Raw genomic sequence first — 16,454 nt, forward strand, 5'->3', positions numbered from 1 at the left:
TTGTGGTAATATAATAATTAAATATATCTTTTAATATTTAGTATGTTTTTAATACTCTGTATATTTATTATAATTTTGAATTATTTTCTGATTGTCTTGTCGTTATTGTAGTTACTATTGTTGAAGTATTGTCCTGTGGTGTCTTGTGTATTATTGTGCTACTGTATTGTGTTGTGCTTGTTGTGAAAAAAGGGAAATAAAAAAACAATTATCAAAACAATTATCAAAAAAAAAGCGGAGTTACGACACGGACAGCCCACAAAGTCGGAACAACAATGTGGGAAAGTCACGAGAAACATGTTGGTTGCCTGAGGTGTCGTTGGCTAGACAGAAACACCCAATTAGTGGCAGAATGCTTTTAATTATTCACTTCGTCATTGTCACATTTCTCTCAACTGACAGGCGTGAACACCAGCAGGTCAGCCTTGGGGAAGGTCAGAGTTCTCCGGGGAGCATGTGGGTTATCGAAGACGGCTTTATCAAAGACGGCTTTAGTCAAACTGTTTGTGACGGCGAGTTCCTCTCATGCAGACTTCTCAAGCCATTTGGTCTCAGTTGCTCATTCGCTCCCCATGGACGACCACTGCTCACAGCCACAGCACAGCGGTGTATTCTGGGTAACGTAGTCATTCAGGACAGCAGGCCTGGTCAAACATTCATTTGTCCTCTCACTCAAACACATAACTGTATGTTACAACCCGGTTACCCGTCCTCTTTTCTTGATCCTCCGATCACAACTGTTGCTTCCCTCGGTCAAACTTAGTCAAACTCAGTTGTTTAAAGACAGCGAATTGGGAGTGGTGTGTGAATGAATGAATGAAAACTTTATTTAACAGATTGCAGAATGGGTACAATACAGTACGGCTCAATACATACAATTGTTAAGGGGATGCAGACCTGAGAAAGACGTTTGTCTTGTTTCCATCAGGGTCCCCCATTTTCAATTCATATAGACATTTATGACATACACAACATACATGACATTTATGGCATCGGGACATATAGGTATTTAGTACTGATACATTTGTGACATAAACGGTATTCAAATATACAGTACTGTTACCCCTAGATCCTGACAGAGTATATACATATGATGGGGAGGGGACTGTACATTAGGAGGGGGTGGGTGGGTGGGAGAGAAAATATACATACGGCGGGGAGGGAATATATACATGCGGTGGGGAGGAGACTGTCTATTAGGAGGTGGTGGGGGTTTTGGGCATTTACGGTGGCCAGTTTCGAATTGCAGCCTCCCGTAGGTGCTCTTTAAGAGCGGTTTTGAATGTGGGCAGGGATTCACATTCCTTTACAGCTTTGGGTAGGGCGTTCCACATTGTTGTGGCATAATTGCGAAACGTGTTTAGTCCCTTGTTTGAGCCGAATCTGGGTTTAACATGATTTGTTGAGCTTCCTCTGGTGTCGTGGTCGTGGTATTCACTGACCTTTGGGAAGTATTTTGACATGTACATGGGCACCCCGGTCGTATAGTGTATCTTGTAGACCAGGCCCATTGCAAGTTGCTGTACTCTGTCGTCTACTCTAAGCCATCCTAGGTTGTCAAAGTGGGCAGGGGTGAGGTGGGTTCTGGGGTTCAGGTCAAGTAGTAGTCTGACCAGTTTGTTTTGTGATGTTTGTAATCTTGTTTTTAGGGCCTTTGAGGTGCTTTGGTACCATGAGGTGCAAGCATAGTTGTAACTGAGGGGTACAATTCCCTGACTGTATTACTAGATATGATACTTACTACCACTACCTTTGTACTTAATATTCGGCCACCCAGTACACGGCATAAATATATTATCATGAACACTCTCACGTAGATGAAACGGATCCAACACAAATGTACGAATTAGAAACAGGTCTTTATTGCCTACACAGCGATGGTGTGTAGACTAAGCACTTAATCACTTAATTACATTTATGAATTGAAATAGTATGCACTTTTATGGCAAGGAGTATTCGTCGGTATATCAATAGATAATGTCCAATCTCTGAAGGCGCAGGTGGTAAATATACGACCTGGAATAGTTAAGGAATAACAGCAATGATACTTTAATGATTATAGGCTGGATACACTAGAGGGCGTTAATCCGGTCGATTGTAAGCCGACAGGAGTAGGAGGGGGGGGGGGGGTAGAATCCAGCTGCCTCGTCCGGCCAAGGGTATCCCAGGAGAACCCACTGTAGTGCCGTTCAATGCGCCGGCGATCCTTGGACCACAGATGAAAGCAGGTGGACTCTTTGTGGGCCGGCTCTCTCCGGTCCACGGGGGAGAGATGTGGAGAGACCTCGTCTTGCAGAGCGTCTCCTCACCTCGCGTCCTCTCCAGGGGGGGGGGGTTCCAACACACGGTAGTGTCGGGGGTCTTTATCCATAGAATAATCAAAGCATCCAAAGCATAATCCGTGCCTGGGAAGGCGGGCTGTCGTCGGTAGAATAATCCGGTATACAGGTCCACTCGCTCGTCGGCTCTGGGGCTCCTCGGGTGCAGCTTCACATAGGGTCAACCACCCTGGGTAAGCAGCCAGTTCTCTGCCCGAAACGATGGGGTACTGACTACGGTAGTATTCTCACCGCACGAAGCACTATATATTAACAGACTATTATTAGCTTAATAGACTACGTCCAACTCGACGATATAGTGCCAAATATGACTATTCAAATATTAATATACACGATGTCTCAATACCGAAGTAGGCGAACTTGGCCTTACTCCCACACGTGGCATCGCGGGGAGGCTTTACGTCTGTGACTCTATTGGAGGGTAAGAAACTGGACTGAAAAGAAAGTCCTACTTTAGTAGCGCAGTATATATACGCACTATGAACAAATAGTCCCATTAGTGGTGCGGTAGCCAAATTCCTACGCGGAACTAGGACTTGTTCGTACATGTCGAGCGGTACGTTTGAACTGGGTCTGAGGGGTATGGCAGCCTGGCACCAAGGTCTCGACCAATAGTAGAATGGAGACTATTATGGGATGTTCAGTAGGCTAGAATGGATATTCACTGCATATTGTACAAGGAATATACAAGGGATATCAGGGAATATTAGAGAATATACAAATACAATTAAATATATATATATAAATAAATATATATATTCGGTTTAATCTGGCCCTTCACAACAGCCACCCCCTGAATAGGTCCCAGACCTAATCAGTTAAACGGAGACAGATTAATCGCGTTATCTATTTACACATAAGGGTTTGCTGTAGGGGTCAGTCAACTTCACAAAGTCATAGGGTTGTAGGGTCATGGTCATCATCGATTGTGTCTGGGAGTCGAGGCAGTTCTATGAGCCTTGCCACGGGACGGGTGTAAGTGCGACCCTGGACGAGCACTTCAGCTGCTCGGACCTTGCCGTCGGCACCGGTGATCACTTTGCTTACGCGGCCGGCCGGCCACATAGCTCTGGGCAGTGATTGATCAATAATCATGACGACTGTTCCTTCTGTCAAATTGTCTCTCTCCTTTACCCACTTCTGGCGGGTCTGTAGAGACGGTAGGTAGTGTTTAATGTCATCCGGTAGATTGGGGGCTCTGCGTAGGCGACCACCCACTCTGATGAGGGTATGAGCGTCGCTCTCGGGGGCCAGGTGAATTAATCTGCTGTCGGATGGGACGGGCTTTCCTCCCTGTAGACAGGCCAATTCATCGGGGAACGAGTCTCTCTGGGCTCGCTGCAGTAGAAGCAATTCTGCTTCCTCGTAGTTAGCTGCTGACATATCAGCGGGGGACTTGCACTCCGGGTGGTACCGCAGGAATGTTCTTTGTTGTGCACTCTCTATGGACGTGCAATCGTCTATGTTAGGGTCGGTGGAGGCTACGGTGCTCAATCCACAGAACACAGACTTCTTAATTTCCACCTCCTCTGGACTGGCTTCCCTCGGGATAGGCATGGGCCACTGTCCTTCCGGGAGTCTTAGGAATGCGGGGCCGTCACTGTAGACATTGCGACGGGTGAGGTCATCCAGGGGCATCCCCCGGGTGATGACGTCAGCTGGGTTCTGTTTTGTATCAACGTAGCGCCACTCTGTTTCTCCGGTTAACTCTTCGGTTAAGTCTTGAATCTCGGTGACTCTGACTCCCACGAAGACTTTGTACTTGCATGAGTCCGATTTGATCCAGGCGAGTACCGTCGTGGAATCTGACCACAGGATTGTTCTAGACACCGGTATGGTGAGCTCACGTTGGATGAGCGTGGCTAGGTGCGCTCCGGCTAGGGCTGCGCAGAGCTCTAGACGTGGGATAGATTGTTGCTTGCGTGGGGCTATTCTCGAGCGGGCGAGGACAAATGCTGTGTAGATCTCTCCCCCTTGGTCTTGGGCCCGCAAGTAGGCTACTGATCCGTATGCGACCTCTGAGGCGTCACTGAAGACGTGTAAGTCCATTTTACATGTCTCTGGCCTCACCGTGGGTGGGAAGTAGCTTCGGCGCATATTAACGCCTGGGAGTGAGTGGAGCTCCATCTCCCACTCTCTCCAGGTGGATGCAAGGTGTGCGGGAATGGGGTCGTCCGAGCCCTGGTCCTGGTCCCACAATGCTCGTACAATCATTTTTGCCCTGGTGGTGTACGGTAGAATACATCCTAGCGGGTCATATTGTCGGGCGAGTGTTGTGTACACACTCCGTCTGGTGGTCGGCGCCGCCGCCGGCCTTCCCTGCTCCGTAGTCAGGGGCTTGTGTCTGTAGTGAAGCGAATCTGTTTTGAATCGCCACACCAATCCCAGGGTCATCTCCTGGGCTTCTCCCGGGATTGTAGCCATCCAGGTCTCGCTGCTGGCTGCCTTGTCCTCGGAGGAGAGGCTGCGCAGTACTTGCGGATCGCTGCTGGCCCACTGCCTGAGATCAAAGCCGCCTTTGATCAATGAGGCGCGGAGTTTAATCAGGAGAGCCTCGGCTTCTTCCTGGGTTGAAAGGCTTTGTAGACAGTTGTCTACGTAGAAGCTGTTCTTTACGCTGTGTCGGACCTCTTCGTCCGCTGCTGGGTCCTCTGCTACATGTTTCTGTAGTGCAAATGTCGCACAGCAGGGGCTGCACGTCGTTCCGAAGGGGAGGACTTCCCATTGGTAGATGGCTGGGTGCTCATCTCCTGGCTTCTCTCTCCATAGGAACCGTAACAGGGGCTTGTCCGCCTCTACTAATCTCACCTGCAGGAACATTCCTTTAATGTCCCCGCTGATGGCCACTTTTTCCTGGCGGAAGCGGAGTAGAACGCCGAGTAGGGAGGGGCCGAGTGTGGGACCGGGCAGTAACTCTTTATTCAGATTTTGGGATCCGATCTGGTAGCTGCAGTTAAATACTATGCGGTCTTTACCGTTGTGATGGACCTTGTGGTGGGGCACGTACCACGATTCAGTGGTCTGGTCAGCCTCTTTAATGTCCATCTTTGTGACGTGTCCCGCTGTGATGAGCTTCTCAATCTCAGCGCGGTATACACTCTCTTGGGCGGGGTTCTTGGCTAAGCGCCGCTCCGTGTTCAGCAGGTACCGTTCTATGGCGTCTGTCTTGGCGTGGAAAGTAGGCATTCCTTCTCGCCGCAGGAGTGGCGTGGCGTATCTCAACACGCCGTTGACCGGGACTCTCTTGGTCCCTGTCTCGAGGAGGTGAATGGCGTAAATGTCATCTTTAGAGCGAATGTCTTTCTTTCCATTCTTAAAGGGCATTTGTTCCAAGCTCCATAGCCGCTCTACGTGTTGCAGGAGTGCGGTTTCTCCCTCTGTGACTCGGGAGTGGAGACATCTAGTGGCTGTACTTCGGTTGAGAGATTTGGCGAGCGGGCCTTGGAGAGTCCATCCCAAACGGGTCTCGACTGCTGCAGGACAGCCTCGGGGTCCGGTATGAACCCGGTCTATCGGGACAATGAGGTCTGCATGGTCGGAGCCTATCAACAGGGTCGGCATAGCATTGTCTATGAGCGGGATCGGTAACTTGCGCAGATGTGCATATTTCTCCATCAGCTTGGCGACGGGGTATGTGTACCGCGACAGTCCTATTTCTTGGCTGGTGAAAGCGTCTGCAATCTGGTACCGTCGCTCAGGCTGGCCGCTTGCTGCGATAGAGAATGAGACATTCTCGCCCTTTATCGTCTTCAAATCTCGTCTTATTGTCCGAATTGTCATTTGGGTTTCGCTTCCCCGCAGCCCTAGCTGGGCCGCAGCGGAGGCGAGCAGCAGGGTCTTCTCTGACCCGTCATCGAGGACGGCGTAAGTGTCCAGGACTTTATTCTGGTAGATTAGTGTCACACGCACTACTTTTAGGAGTACTCGGGCTCCACTGCTGCTGGCGGGATCGATGTACATGACGCTCGCTTTGCGGCTGGATGGTGCAGGTGAAGGGCGCCGTCTGTTACTGTCGTGAAGTATGTCCAGATGGGCTCCATCGCACTTGGTGCACCTTTTCTTTAAGCGGCATTCGGCTGCCATGTGTGAGCGCGCACAGCGAAAACAGCGCTTGTTGGACTTTATCCATTGACCTGCTTCCTCCGCGTTCAGCTTGGGGAAGGAGTCACATTGCGCTAGCCAGTGTTCTTTCTCACAGTAGGGGCACACTATCTTCCACTTCTCCGTTCTGGAGGGGGTACTGTGGCTCCTGCTGCTCGGTACTGACTCCGATTGGTGCATCACAGTCACCGATCTTCTTCCATCATTTAGTCGTCTGGTTCCTTCTCTGGAGCCAGGGGTGCTCCGTCCGAATGTATCTAGCCGTAGGCTGCTGACTTCTCTCGCCAGGAAGTCTGCTAGATCGAGGAGGTTCGGTTCGGGGCCATTCGGGTCTCTGTGGTCCCTCTGCCGCCTAAAGCGCTCCTGACGAGCGGGCGGCAGCTTCTCCAGGATCCTTTCCACATTTGAGTTGGCGTAAAGTTCATACTTCCCCTTCTCTCTTTGCGCTCCCAACATCCCTACCAGGGACTGCACTCTGATGGACAGGTCGTCCAGTGCTCGATTGTCTATTGCTGGGGGTAAGCGGTCGATGTGTCGGATCTCCTGGATCACGTAATCCCATATGCGCCCATACCTCTGGTCCAATGCTACCAGCGCTGCTGTGTATGGGGTGGTGGAAGTCGCGTAGGCGAGCGCTATATTATGTGCGCGGGGCACCTTTAAGTGCTGCAGTAGGATGGCGTATTTGTGGCGTTCATCCAATACATCCACCAACATGGTCTCCAGACACATGCGGAGTTCTGTATACTGGGCCCGGTTCTCTTGGGTGAAGTCGGGTACCATAGGCGTGCCAATGTATGACGCTGACTGTGGATACATCGGCGAGCGTTGGGGGAGAGGCCTCCTAGGCGAGTCTCCTCCCGCTCCTTGGTATGGGCTGGTACCGGCAGTGTACCATGGCCCGCTTGTCCAGGTGCTGTTCCTCGGTGCGGGTCGTGCGTCGTGCTCACCCGTGTATAGAGTCGGGGGTCTGTAGCGCAGCTCCGCGGGAGTATAGCCTGGGCTGTACCGGACCTCCTGGTCCGGTAGAGTACTGTGCTGTCTTCGGGCGTGGTTCTCCTCCTCTTCCTCTTCGTCTTCAGTTAGGTCATCCAGTGCTTGTAGTCTCTGGTTTAGCCTCTCCACAGGATATGCTGCTCCTTCCCGGTTGCTAGGTCTCGCTTGGACCGGTGGGGGGAGGTGGTCTGTGGGGGGTATAGACCTCGTCTGTTGGTCAAGTTCAGGGTTGTTTACTCGGCTAGGGGATGCCGCCCTGGAGGTGTGTCTAGACGAGTTCCTGGAGCCTCTGGCGGAGGGAGAGGGTGTTGTCCGTCTGATCAGCTGTTCTATTAGTTGCGACTGCTGTCTGTCGCGCGCTGTGTCCCGTTGAGCACCGGCTCGTTCTCGGGCCACATTCTCTTCCATCTGAATGCGTCTTATTTCTAGACGTATCTGCTCGTGTTCGCTTCGCTGCTGGATCTGCAGTCGGTCGCGTTCAGCAGCGGCGTTCAGGCTGATGAGGAAGGCCTGCTGTAGGTGGTTGTATAGGGGAGCCTTCCCTCGGGGTACTCCTTGCGGAGCCTTGGAGTTCTATCTCCACGGTGCTCTCCCCGTCTTCTTCCGTGCCGAGTTCTCTCTCGGTAGCGTTGTATTCCTCCCGGGACTCATCGGGGACTACTTCTTCAGTACTGGCGGGGTGTGAAGTCATGTCTGGTTCCCACTGGTCCCCACCGTGAACTTGGTCAGTTACATTAGAGCCCGTAGGGGCCTCTATGGTCGGGGTAGTCTGGGCGTTGGGGTTAGACATACTTTTACTTTCTAGTTTTACCGCGTTTACTGTTAGTAGAAGACTAGGTTGTTGACTGACAGCGTAAGCCTCTAAGTACTGAGGGAGCCGTCGTTCGCGCTGCGGGCGTTGGTTAGGAGGATCGTTTCGTGGAGTGTTCATCATAGGCCATTTCAATATTAATAACACTATATTAATATTACACTAATTACCATCCGGCTCGAAGGACCAATTGTAACTGAGGGGTACAATTCCCTGACTGTATTACTAGATATGATACTTACTACCACTACCTTTGTACTTAATATTCGGCCACCCAGTACACGGCATAAATATATTATCATGAACACTCTCACGTAGATGAAACGGATCCAACACAAATGTACGAATTAGAAACAGGTCTTTATTGCCTACACAGCGATGGTGTGTAGACTAAGCACTTAATCACTTAATTACATTTATGAATTGAAATAGTATGCACTTTTATGGCAAGGAGTATTCGTCGGTATATCAATAGATAATGTCCAATCTCTGAAGGCGCAGGTGGTAAATATACGACCTGGAATAGTTAAGGAATAACAGCAATGATACTTTAATGATTATAGGCTGGATACACTAGAGGGGGTTAATCCGGTCGATTGTAAGCCGACAGGAGTAGGAGGGGGGGGGGGGTAGAATCCAGCTGCCTCGTCCGGCCAAGGGTATCCCAGGAGAACCCACTGTAGTGCCGTTCAATGCGCCGGCGATCCTTGGACCACAGATGAAAGCAGGTGGACTCTTTGTGGGCCGGCTCTCTCCGGTCCACGGGGGAGAGATGTGGAGAGACCTCGTCTTGCAGAGCGTCTCCTCACCTCGCGTCCTCTCCAGGGGGGGGGGGTTCCAACACACGGTAGTGTCGGGGGTCTTTATCCATAGAATAATCAAAGCATCCAAAGCATAATCCGTGCCTGGGAAGGCGGGCTGTCGTCGGTAGAATAATCCGGTATACAGGTCCACTCGCTCGTCGGCTCTGGGGCTCCTCAGGTGCAGCTTCACATAGGGTCAACCACCCTGGGTAAGCAGCCAGTTCTCTGCCCGAAACGATGGGGTACTGACTACGGTAGTATTCTCACCGCACGAAGCACTATATTAACAGACTATTATTAGCTTAATAGACTACGTCCAACTCGACGATATAGTGCCAAATATGACTATTCAAATATTAATATACACGATGTCTCAATACCGAAGTAGGCGAACTTGGCCTTACTCCCACACGTGGCATCGCGGGGAGGCTTTACGTCTGTGACTCTATTGGAGGGTAAGAAAAACTTGAGCAAAACTAAAATTATGTTGTTTGGAAACTGTAGATTGGATACTCAGGTACAAGTTAAAATAAATGATGTGATTATTGAAAGAGTTTGATAATAATAATAGCCTCATTAAAATGCTATTGTTGCTTCGGTTGTTTTCAGCGTTTTATGTGCATAATCTGTTATTTAGTTTGAAATGTTCGTTGAAATAAGTAGATTTTTCGTTTTTGTTTATTTATTAAGTTAATATAAAACCATATGGTCACATTTTAGAATACAATAGAATAGAATTTTAGAATACAACTAGAAACACTGTCCTGGCATGCTTCTAAGTTCAGTGGCCTGACAAAAAATAAATAAAAAAAAATAATTTTTTTTTTTTTTTTTTTTCTTTTTTTTTAATCATCTCGCGGCCCACCCGTGGCTGCTCGCGGCCCACCTTTGGGTCGCGACCCCGACTTTGGGAACCACTGGCTTAATAGACTACGTCCAACTCGACGATATAGTGCCAAATATGACTATTCAAATATTAATATACACGATGTCTCAATACCGAAGTAGGCGAACTTGGCCTTACTCCCACACGTGGCATCGCGGGGAGGCTTTACGTCTGTGACTCTATTGGAGGGTAAGAAAAACTTGAGCAAAACTAAAATTATGTTGTTTGGAAACTGTAGATTGGATACTCAGGTACAAGTTAAAATAAATGATGTGATTATTGAAAGAGTTTATGAAAATAAATTCCTAGGTGTAATAATAGACCATAAAATCTGTTGGAAACCTCACATAAAACATGTCCAATCTAAACTCTCACGAAGCATTTCAGTCATGAGTAAAGTAAAGCACTTCCTGGATAGAAAATCACTCTACATTCTCTACTGTTCACTAGTTTTACCATATTTAAATTACTGTGCTGAAGTCTGGGGAAACAATTATAAGTCTACACTACAACCACTTTTTATACTCCAAAAAAGGGCCATAAGGATAGTTCACATTGCAGGTTATCGTGATCACACTAACATATTGTTTCTGGAGTCAAAGACATTGAAGTTAAATGATCTTGTGGAATTTAAAACGGCACAATTAATGTATAAAGCAAAAAGTCATGCACTTCCAAGAAACATTCAAGAATTGTTCTTTGATAGGGAGGGGGGTTATAATCTGAGGGGAGAACACAATTTAAAGGTGCTAAACGTACGCACTAACATGAGAAAACACTGCATCTCAATATGTGGAGTGAAACTGTGGAACAGTCTTAATGTGGTGTTAAAGCAATGTCCAAACATGAGACAATTCAAACTGATGTATAAGGAAATTATGTTCACAAGGTACAGGGATGAAGAAGGGACTTGATATTCACAGGTGTTTACATTTTTATTTTGTTTCTATTTTATTTTATTTTATACATATATAGTTTTTGTTTTTGTTTTGCATATATATATATATATTTTTCTTTTTCTTTTCTTTTCTTTTCTTTTTTATGTTTAAAATAGTACACTCATTTGAGTAGTGGAAAAGGGGTAGGATTAAATAAGTGTATACTTCTTCCTACTCCTTTTCGAACATGCAGATTGAGTTGTTTTCTTTTTTGTTATTGTTTGTTGTATTCATTGCATGTTCGAAATAAATACTTAAAAAAAAAAAAAAAAAAAAGAAACTGGACTGAAAAGAAAGTCCTACTTTAGTAGCGCAGTATATATACGCACTATGAACAAATAGTCCCATTAGTGGTGCGGTAGCCAAATTCCTACGCGGAACTAGGACTTGTTCGTACATGTCGAGCGGTACGTTTGAACTGGGTCTGAGGGGTATGGCAGCCTGGCACCAAGGTCTCGACCAATAGTAGAATGGAGACTATTATGGGATGTTCAGTAGGCTAGAATGGATATTCAATGCATATTGTACAAGGAATATACAAGGGATATCAGGGAATATTAGAGAATATACAAATACAATTAAATATATATATATAAATAAATATATATATTCGGTTTAATCTGGCCCTTCACAACCATAGTCATAGTACCCTTGAATGAGTGCTCCTGCCAGAGTCTTCAGGGTATTCTTGTTTACCAGAGAGGAGATCCGGTACAAGAATCTAGTTCGTTGGTTGACTTTTTTTATTACATTGGATGCCATTTTGTCACAGGAAAGATTTGTGTGTACATTCATAATTTAAGACGGTAGAGGTTGAGTACTTTCAGGTAATGTATAACATGCATAGTTAAAGACAGTAAAGGTTGAATACGTTCACATTCACACTCCAAGCGGTTCGGATCAAACTGCAAATGCATGGGGCTGTCCAAAAAAAAGTAAATGTCAAAGAGATAGGAACTATGACACATTTACTAATTTCCTCCACTATCTCTGTGACTGGGCTCTAGGGGTCAAAGGTTAGAAGTGAGTGGATAAACTGTAGGGAGGAGACCTGAGTCTGTAGGTCGCTGGACGCGGCCAGCAGGCCGTGGATGCTGTCAGGGGGGCAGTGCGCCAGGGAGAAGGCCAGCAGCCCCTGACGAGCCCCCAGGTCTCCAAAACCCTCACACTGGCCCAGCAGACTGCACACCTCCCAGCCAAGACTGTAACCTGGTGATACGGAGGGGGGAAGGAGGAGAGGAGGAGAGAGGAGGATGAGGGAGAAAGGAGAGGAGGAGGAGGAGGGAGAGAGGAGGAGGGATAGAGGAGGGATAGAGGAGGAGAGAGGAGGATGAGGGAGAAAGGAGAGGAGGAGGAGGAGGGAGAGAGGAGAGGAGGAGGGATAGAGGAGGAGAGGAGGAGGAGGATGAAGGAGAGATGAGAGGAGGATGGAGGGAGAGAGGAGAGGAGGAGGGAGAGAGAAGGATGAGGGAGAGAGGAGAGGAGGAGGCGGGAGAGAGGAGAGGAGGAGGGAGAGAGGAGGAGAGGAGGAGGAGGATGAAGGAGAGAGGAGAGGAGGAGGATAGGAAGAGGAGGAGGATGAGGAGGAGGGAGAGAGGATAATGTGTGGAAATACAGTATGCAGAGAGAGGGGTGAGGAGGGGATGGAAAGGAAAAAGATAATCAGAATCAGAATCAGAATCAGAAAAGGTCTTTATTGCCAAGTAGTTTTCACATACAGGGAATTTGATTTGGTTGTTTTTGGTGCATACTACTCTACCTTTGCATGTAGGCCTATGCCCTATGCCTTGTGCAATATGTATTTGGAGAGAGATTGGTTAGGCCAGAGCAGATTGTATATCAATGGCTCTGAGTTAGGCTAAATGTCGATGTCCATCCAGTTTTTTTTTTTTTTATTATCTTTCCCCCCCTCCTTTTTCCTCCGTTTTTCTCCCATCCCAATGTTAGTCGTTATGCCAATTCCCAATCCCCTTCCTGGTCGCTGCGCACTTACCCCCTACAGTCGGTCTGGGAGAGTGGAGGCTATCACGTGCTTCCTCCGACACATGTGTAGCCAATCAACCGCTTCTTTTCACCTATCAGCGCGGACTCTCACTGAGAGGGTGTAACGTGTGGAAGGATCACACTACCCCCCTTAGATCCTATCCTCGCTGAGCAGGCGCCCCGACCGGACTGTAGGAGTCGCTGTTTACAACGACCAGGACCCACCCACCAGCTTTCCCACCCCTAACACTGCCAATTGTGTTAGTATGAACGACCAGCCAAGCTGGTAGCAACGCCGAGAGCTGGGCTTGAACCCAGCATCTCCTGCATTAGTGGCGAGCGCCTTGCCCACTGCGCCACTTAGCCGCTCTCCATCCCGGTTGTTCTGAAAAAAAGGTTGATGAGCGAAGGGCAACGTGTATGACCCTCGATTTGAAACATTGGCAACTTTTTTAGTTTTTTGGTAATTTTATCATAATGTTCAGTTCAGTTCAGTTCAGAGTTTTTATTTGCCACATGGAATCATACAATCATAGTTTCTTCATTACACAATCATAAATAGTCATTCCATGGACAAAAGGAGCAGGAAGAACAATAAATCTTATAGTTACCTGCCCCTTATTCCTAAACTAACAAGTATTTACTTAATGGTCGGCGTACAACCTAATTTACACAAATAATAATTTATACCATTATAAAAGAAACACACAATCCACAGTTAAACAAGAAAAAATTTAATAATAATAATAATGATAAAGAATAAAGAATAAAAAATAAAAAAAATCTCACTATTCAGATCACATTTGATTTTCATACTGACTAAATATTTTTTTTTATACTTTTTTTTGAATTGATACACTATTACATCCCTTAAGCTCGCTATGGAGAGAATTCCACAACTTTACATCAAACCATTTCTTTAGCTTTGTCATTTCATACACAATATATTCAGCTAGTTCCTTTAAATTATTTCCAGAGCAAAAAAAAATTGTATCATCAGCAAACAAGACAAACTGTAATAGTTTTGAAACATCACAAATATCATTAATATATAAAATAAAGAGTTTGGGCCCCAAAACCGAACCTTGCGGTACCCCACATTCAATTTTCATGAGCTCAGATTTGACATCTGCCAACTGCACATATTGTTGCCTATTGTGGAGATAACTACTCAACCATTCTAGAACCATTCCTCTCACACCATATGAACGTAATTTAGAAATTAGAATATTATGATCTAAGGTATCAAATGCCTTTTTTAAATCAATAAACACCCCTATTGTTAATTTCCTTTTATCTGTTGCTGTTGTTATTTCTTCAATAATATTCATTAAGGCAGTCGCTGTTGATCTGTTTTGCCTACAGCAGTTTGTTCTTTTCCACAAAACCATCTAACTTATGCGAAAACAGTTTTTCAAGCACTTTCGAGAACTGTGAGAGCAATGACACTGGTCTATAGTTAGTGAAGCTGTGCTTATCTCCTACTTTGTAAAGTGGGATCACTTTTGCTACCTTCATCCTGTCTGGAAAAATACCTGTCTGAAAAGAAAGATTTTTGATTTGATTTTGATTTGAAGTCTTTATTTCGAACATGCAATGAATACAACAAACAATAACAAAAAAGAAAAACAACTCAATCTGCATGTTCGAAAAGGAGTAGGAAGAAGTATACACTTATTTAATCCTACCCCTTTTCCACTACAAATATAACAGAGAGGTTTGATTATACAATCAATTGTATTCTTCACTATAATCATATCTATCCCATCACTGTCAATGGATGTCTTATTCTTTGACTTTGATACAATGGATATGATTTCTGCTTCACTGACATTTCCCAAAAACATAGACTGCAGTACTTTACTATCTCCTCTCCATGTTATGTTATGTCTGCCACTGTAACTCTCCGCTTACGCTTTATTAGCCGGTTCTAGGCCATACATTTGCGTGAATGGCATTTCCTTGACACTGCACTCACCCATAGCATTTGTGCTTGGCACAATGTGTAATTAAGTGTATTAAAATATTTGTATGCTTACCCAATCTCAAAGCCCACGGCACGTGCCTGGCGTGCGTGTGTGCACAATCACACATACAAGCTAAGGATGGAGGAAGCCACAATAGAGAGATAGCATACTACGATATTACAAGGTAAGAGTAATATCTTCTAAAGCCTGGGGATATTAAGGTCCATTCAATACTAAAATAAAGAAACCCTTTCTCCTCACAACGAGACCGCAGCAGCACAATGCATCATAATGTATCTGATTCATCTGCTCTGCGCTTAATCACCGTCACACAGCCTGAGACGAGGCTCAGACACTGCAGTCATATCAGCTGCGTTTCAAAGACGGGGAGCAGAGCTGCTTATCTGATCTATTGTTTCTGTTCTTCCATACGCCATTTTCTCCCATTACTCAGCACCGCGGTTTTATGTTTTTCCCTGTGCGCCTGATATATACTGTACATACTGTGTAGATACAAAGGTCTCTCCTAATGACCACAGCATGTCTGTGTAGTTATCTCTCTCTTCCGTTGCTGCCTGGAACAATTGCAGCTGTTCTATAGTTCTGCATGGCGATGGAAGTAGTGTGTCAACAGAAACGTGATCATTTGGTGTCTTGTTATTATTAGACCATCACAGTGGTTTACCTACATTTTCTTTCGGTAGTGGTTACCAATGGTTACAGGCACCCATGTTGGAAAGAATCATTCATTCAACTATTTAAACTTTATTGTCAACCCCCTACTCTTTACCGGGAACATCAGGGAACCCCCCTAATCTTTAGACACCCTGGGTTCTGTAACGGCCATAACGAGTCGGGACCTGGGTTTATCCGAGGGACGGCACTCACTGTAACAGTGGAACAGGGACATCGTTACTGTCATGTCACACATGCTTTACCCCTTTAGCTTGTGGGCTCCAGCCAATGGCAACACATAATACATCATTCATCATTATAGTGGGGACATTTGAGCCTCACAACATTTCATTGTATACTTGTATGCCGTGACAAATAAAACTTGACTTGACTTGACTTCTTCATGGGCAGAAGCGCGTGCACACAGGGATGTGCTGCACTCGCCAACTCGCTATAAGTACCCACCTGGGCTACTTTGCATATCAATAGCGCCAGTCGTCAGGTGTGTTAAATACGTTCTCAGATACATTTACACCTAACTTGTGAATGAAATGTGTTACATTCCATTCATAAAGGCAATTAGGCATCGTCTTTAGTCTGTGCCAGAGTCATGATTATAAGGCTCTTAAGCGAGGGAACATTTATGCGCATGGCGTCATTAGCATGCGTACAATCAGAGTTGATATGAAGAACGCACCGCTGACTACCACACTACAGACGGTTAACCCTTTCACTACCACACTACAGAGGGTTAACCTTTCACTACCACACTACATAATGTTAACCTTTCACTACCACACTACAGACGGTTAACATTTCATTACCACACTACAAACGGTTAACATTTCACTACAGCAGGTTAACCTTTCACTACCACACTACAGAAGGTTAACCCTTTCACTACCACACTACAGACGGTTAACCCTTTCACTACCACACTACAGAAGGTTAACCT

General features: G+C 46.2%; 1 protein-coding gene across 1 annotated transcript in view; it reads right to left on the reverse strand.

The window, feature by feature from the left end:
- Positions 1 to 15,734, reverse strand: part of LOC311248900 (NBAS subunit of NRZ tethering complex-like) — a gene marked incomplete at both ends in the record, with an annotated part of 30,724 nt that extends 14,990 nt beyond the window's left edge. Inside the window, 2 exons of the mRNA XM_084338129.1 lie at positions 11,926 to 12,083; positions 15,713 to 15,734. Of these exons, the coding sequence (XP_084194255.1) occupies positions 11,926 to 12,083; positions 15,713 to 15,734 (180 nt within the window). The remainder of the gene's footprint in view (positions 1 to 11,925; positions 12,084 to 15,712) is intronic.
- Positions 15,735 to 16,454: the final 720 nt, after the last annotated feature.

This window comes from Notolepis coatsorum, assembly GCF_963971535.1.
Source record: "Notolepis coatsorum genome assembly, chromosome: 2".
Taxonomy (NCBI): Eukaryota; Metazoa; Chordata; class Actinopteri; order Aulopiformes; family Paralepididae; genus Notolepis; species Notolepis coatsorum.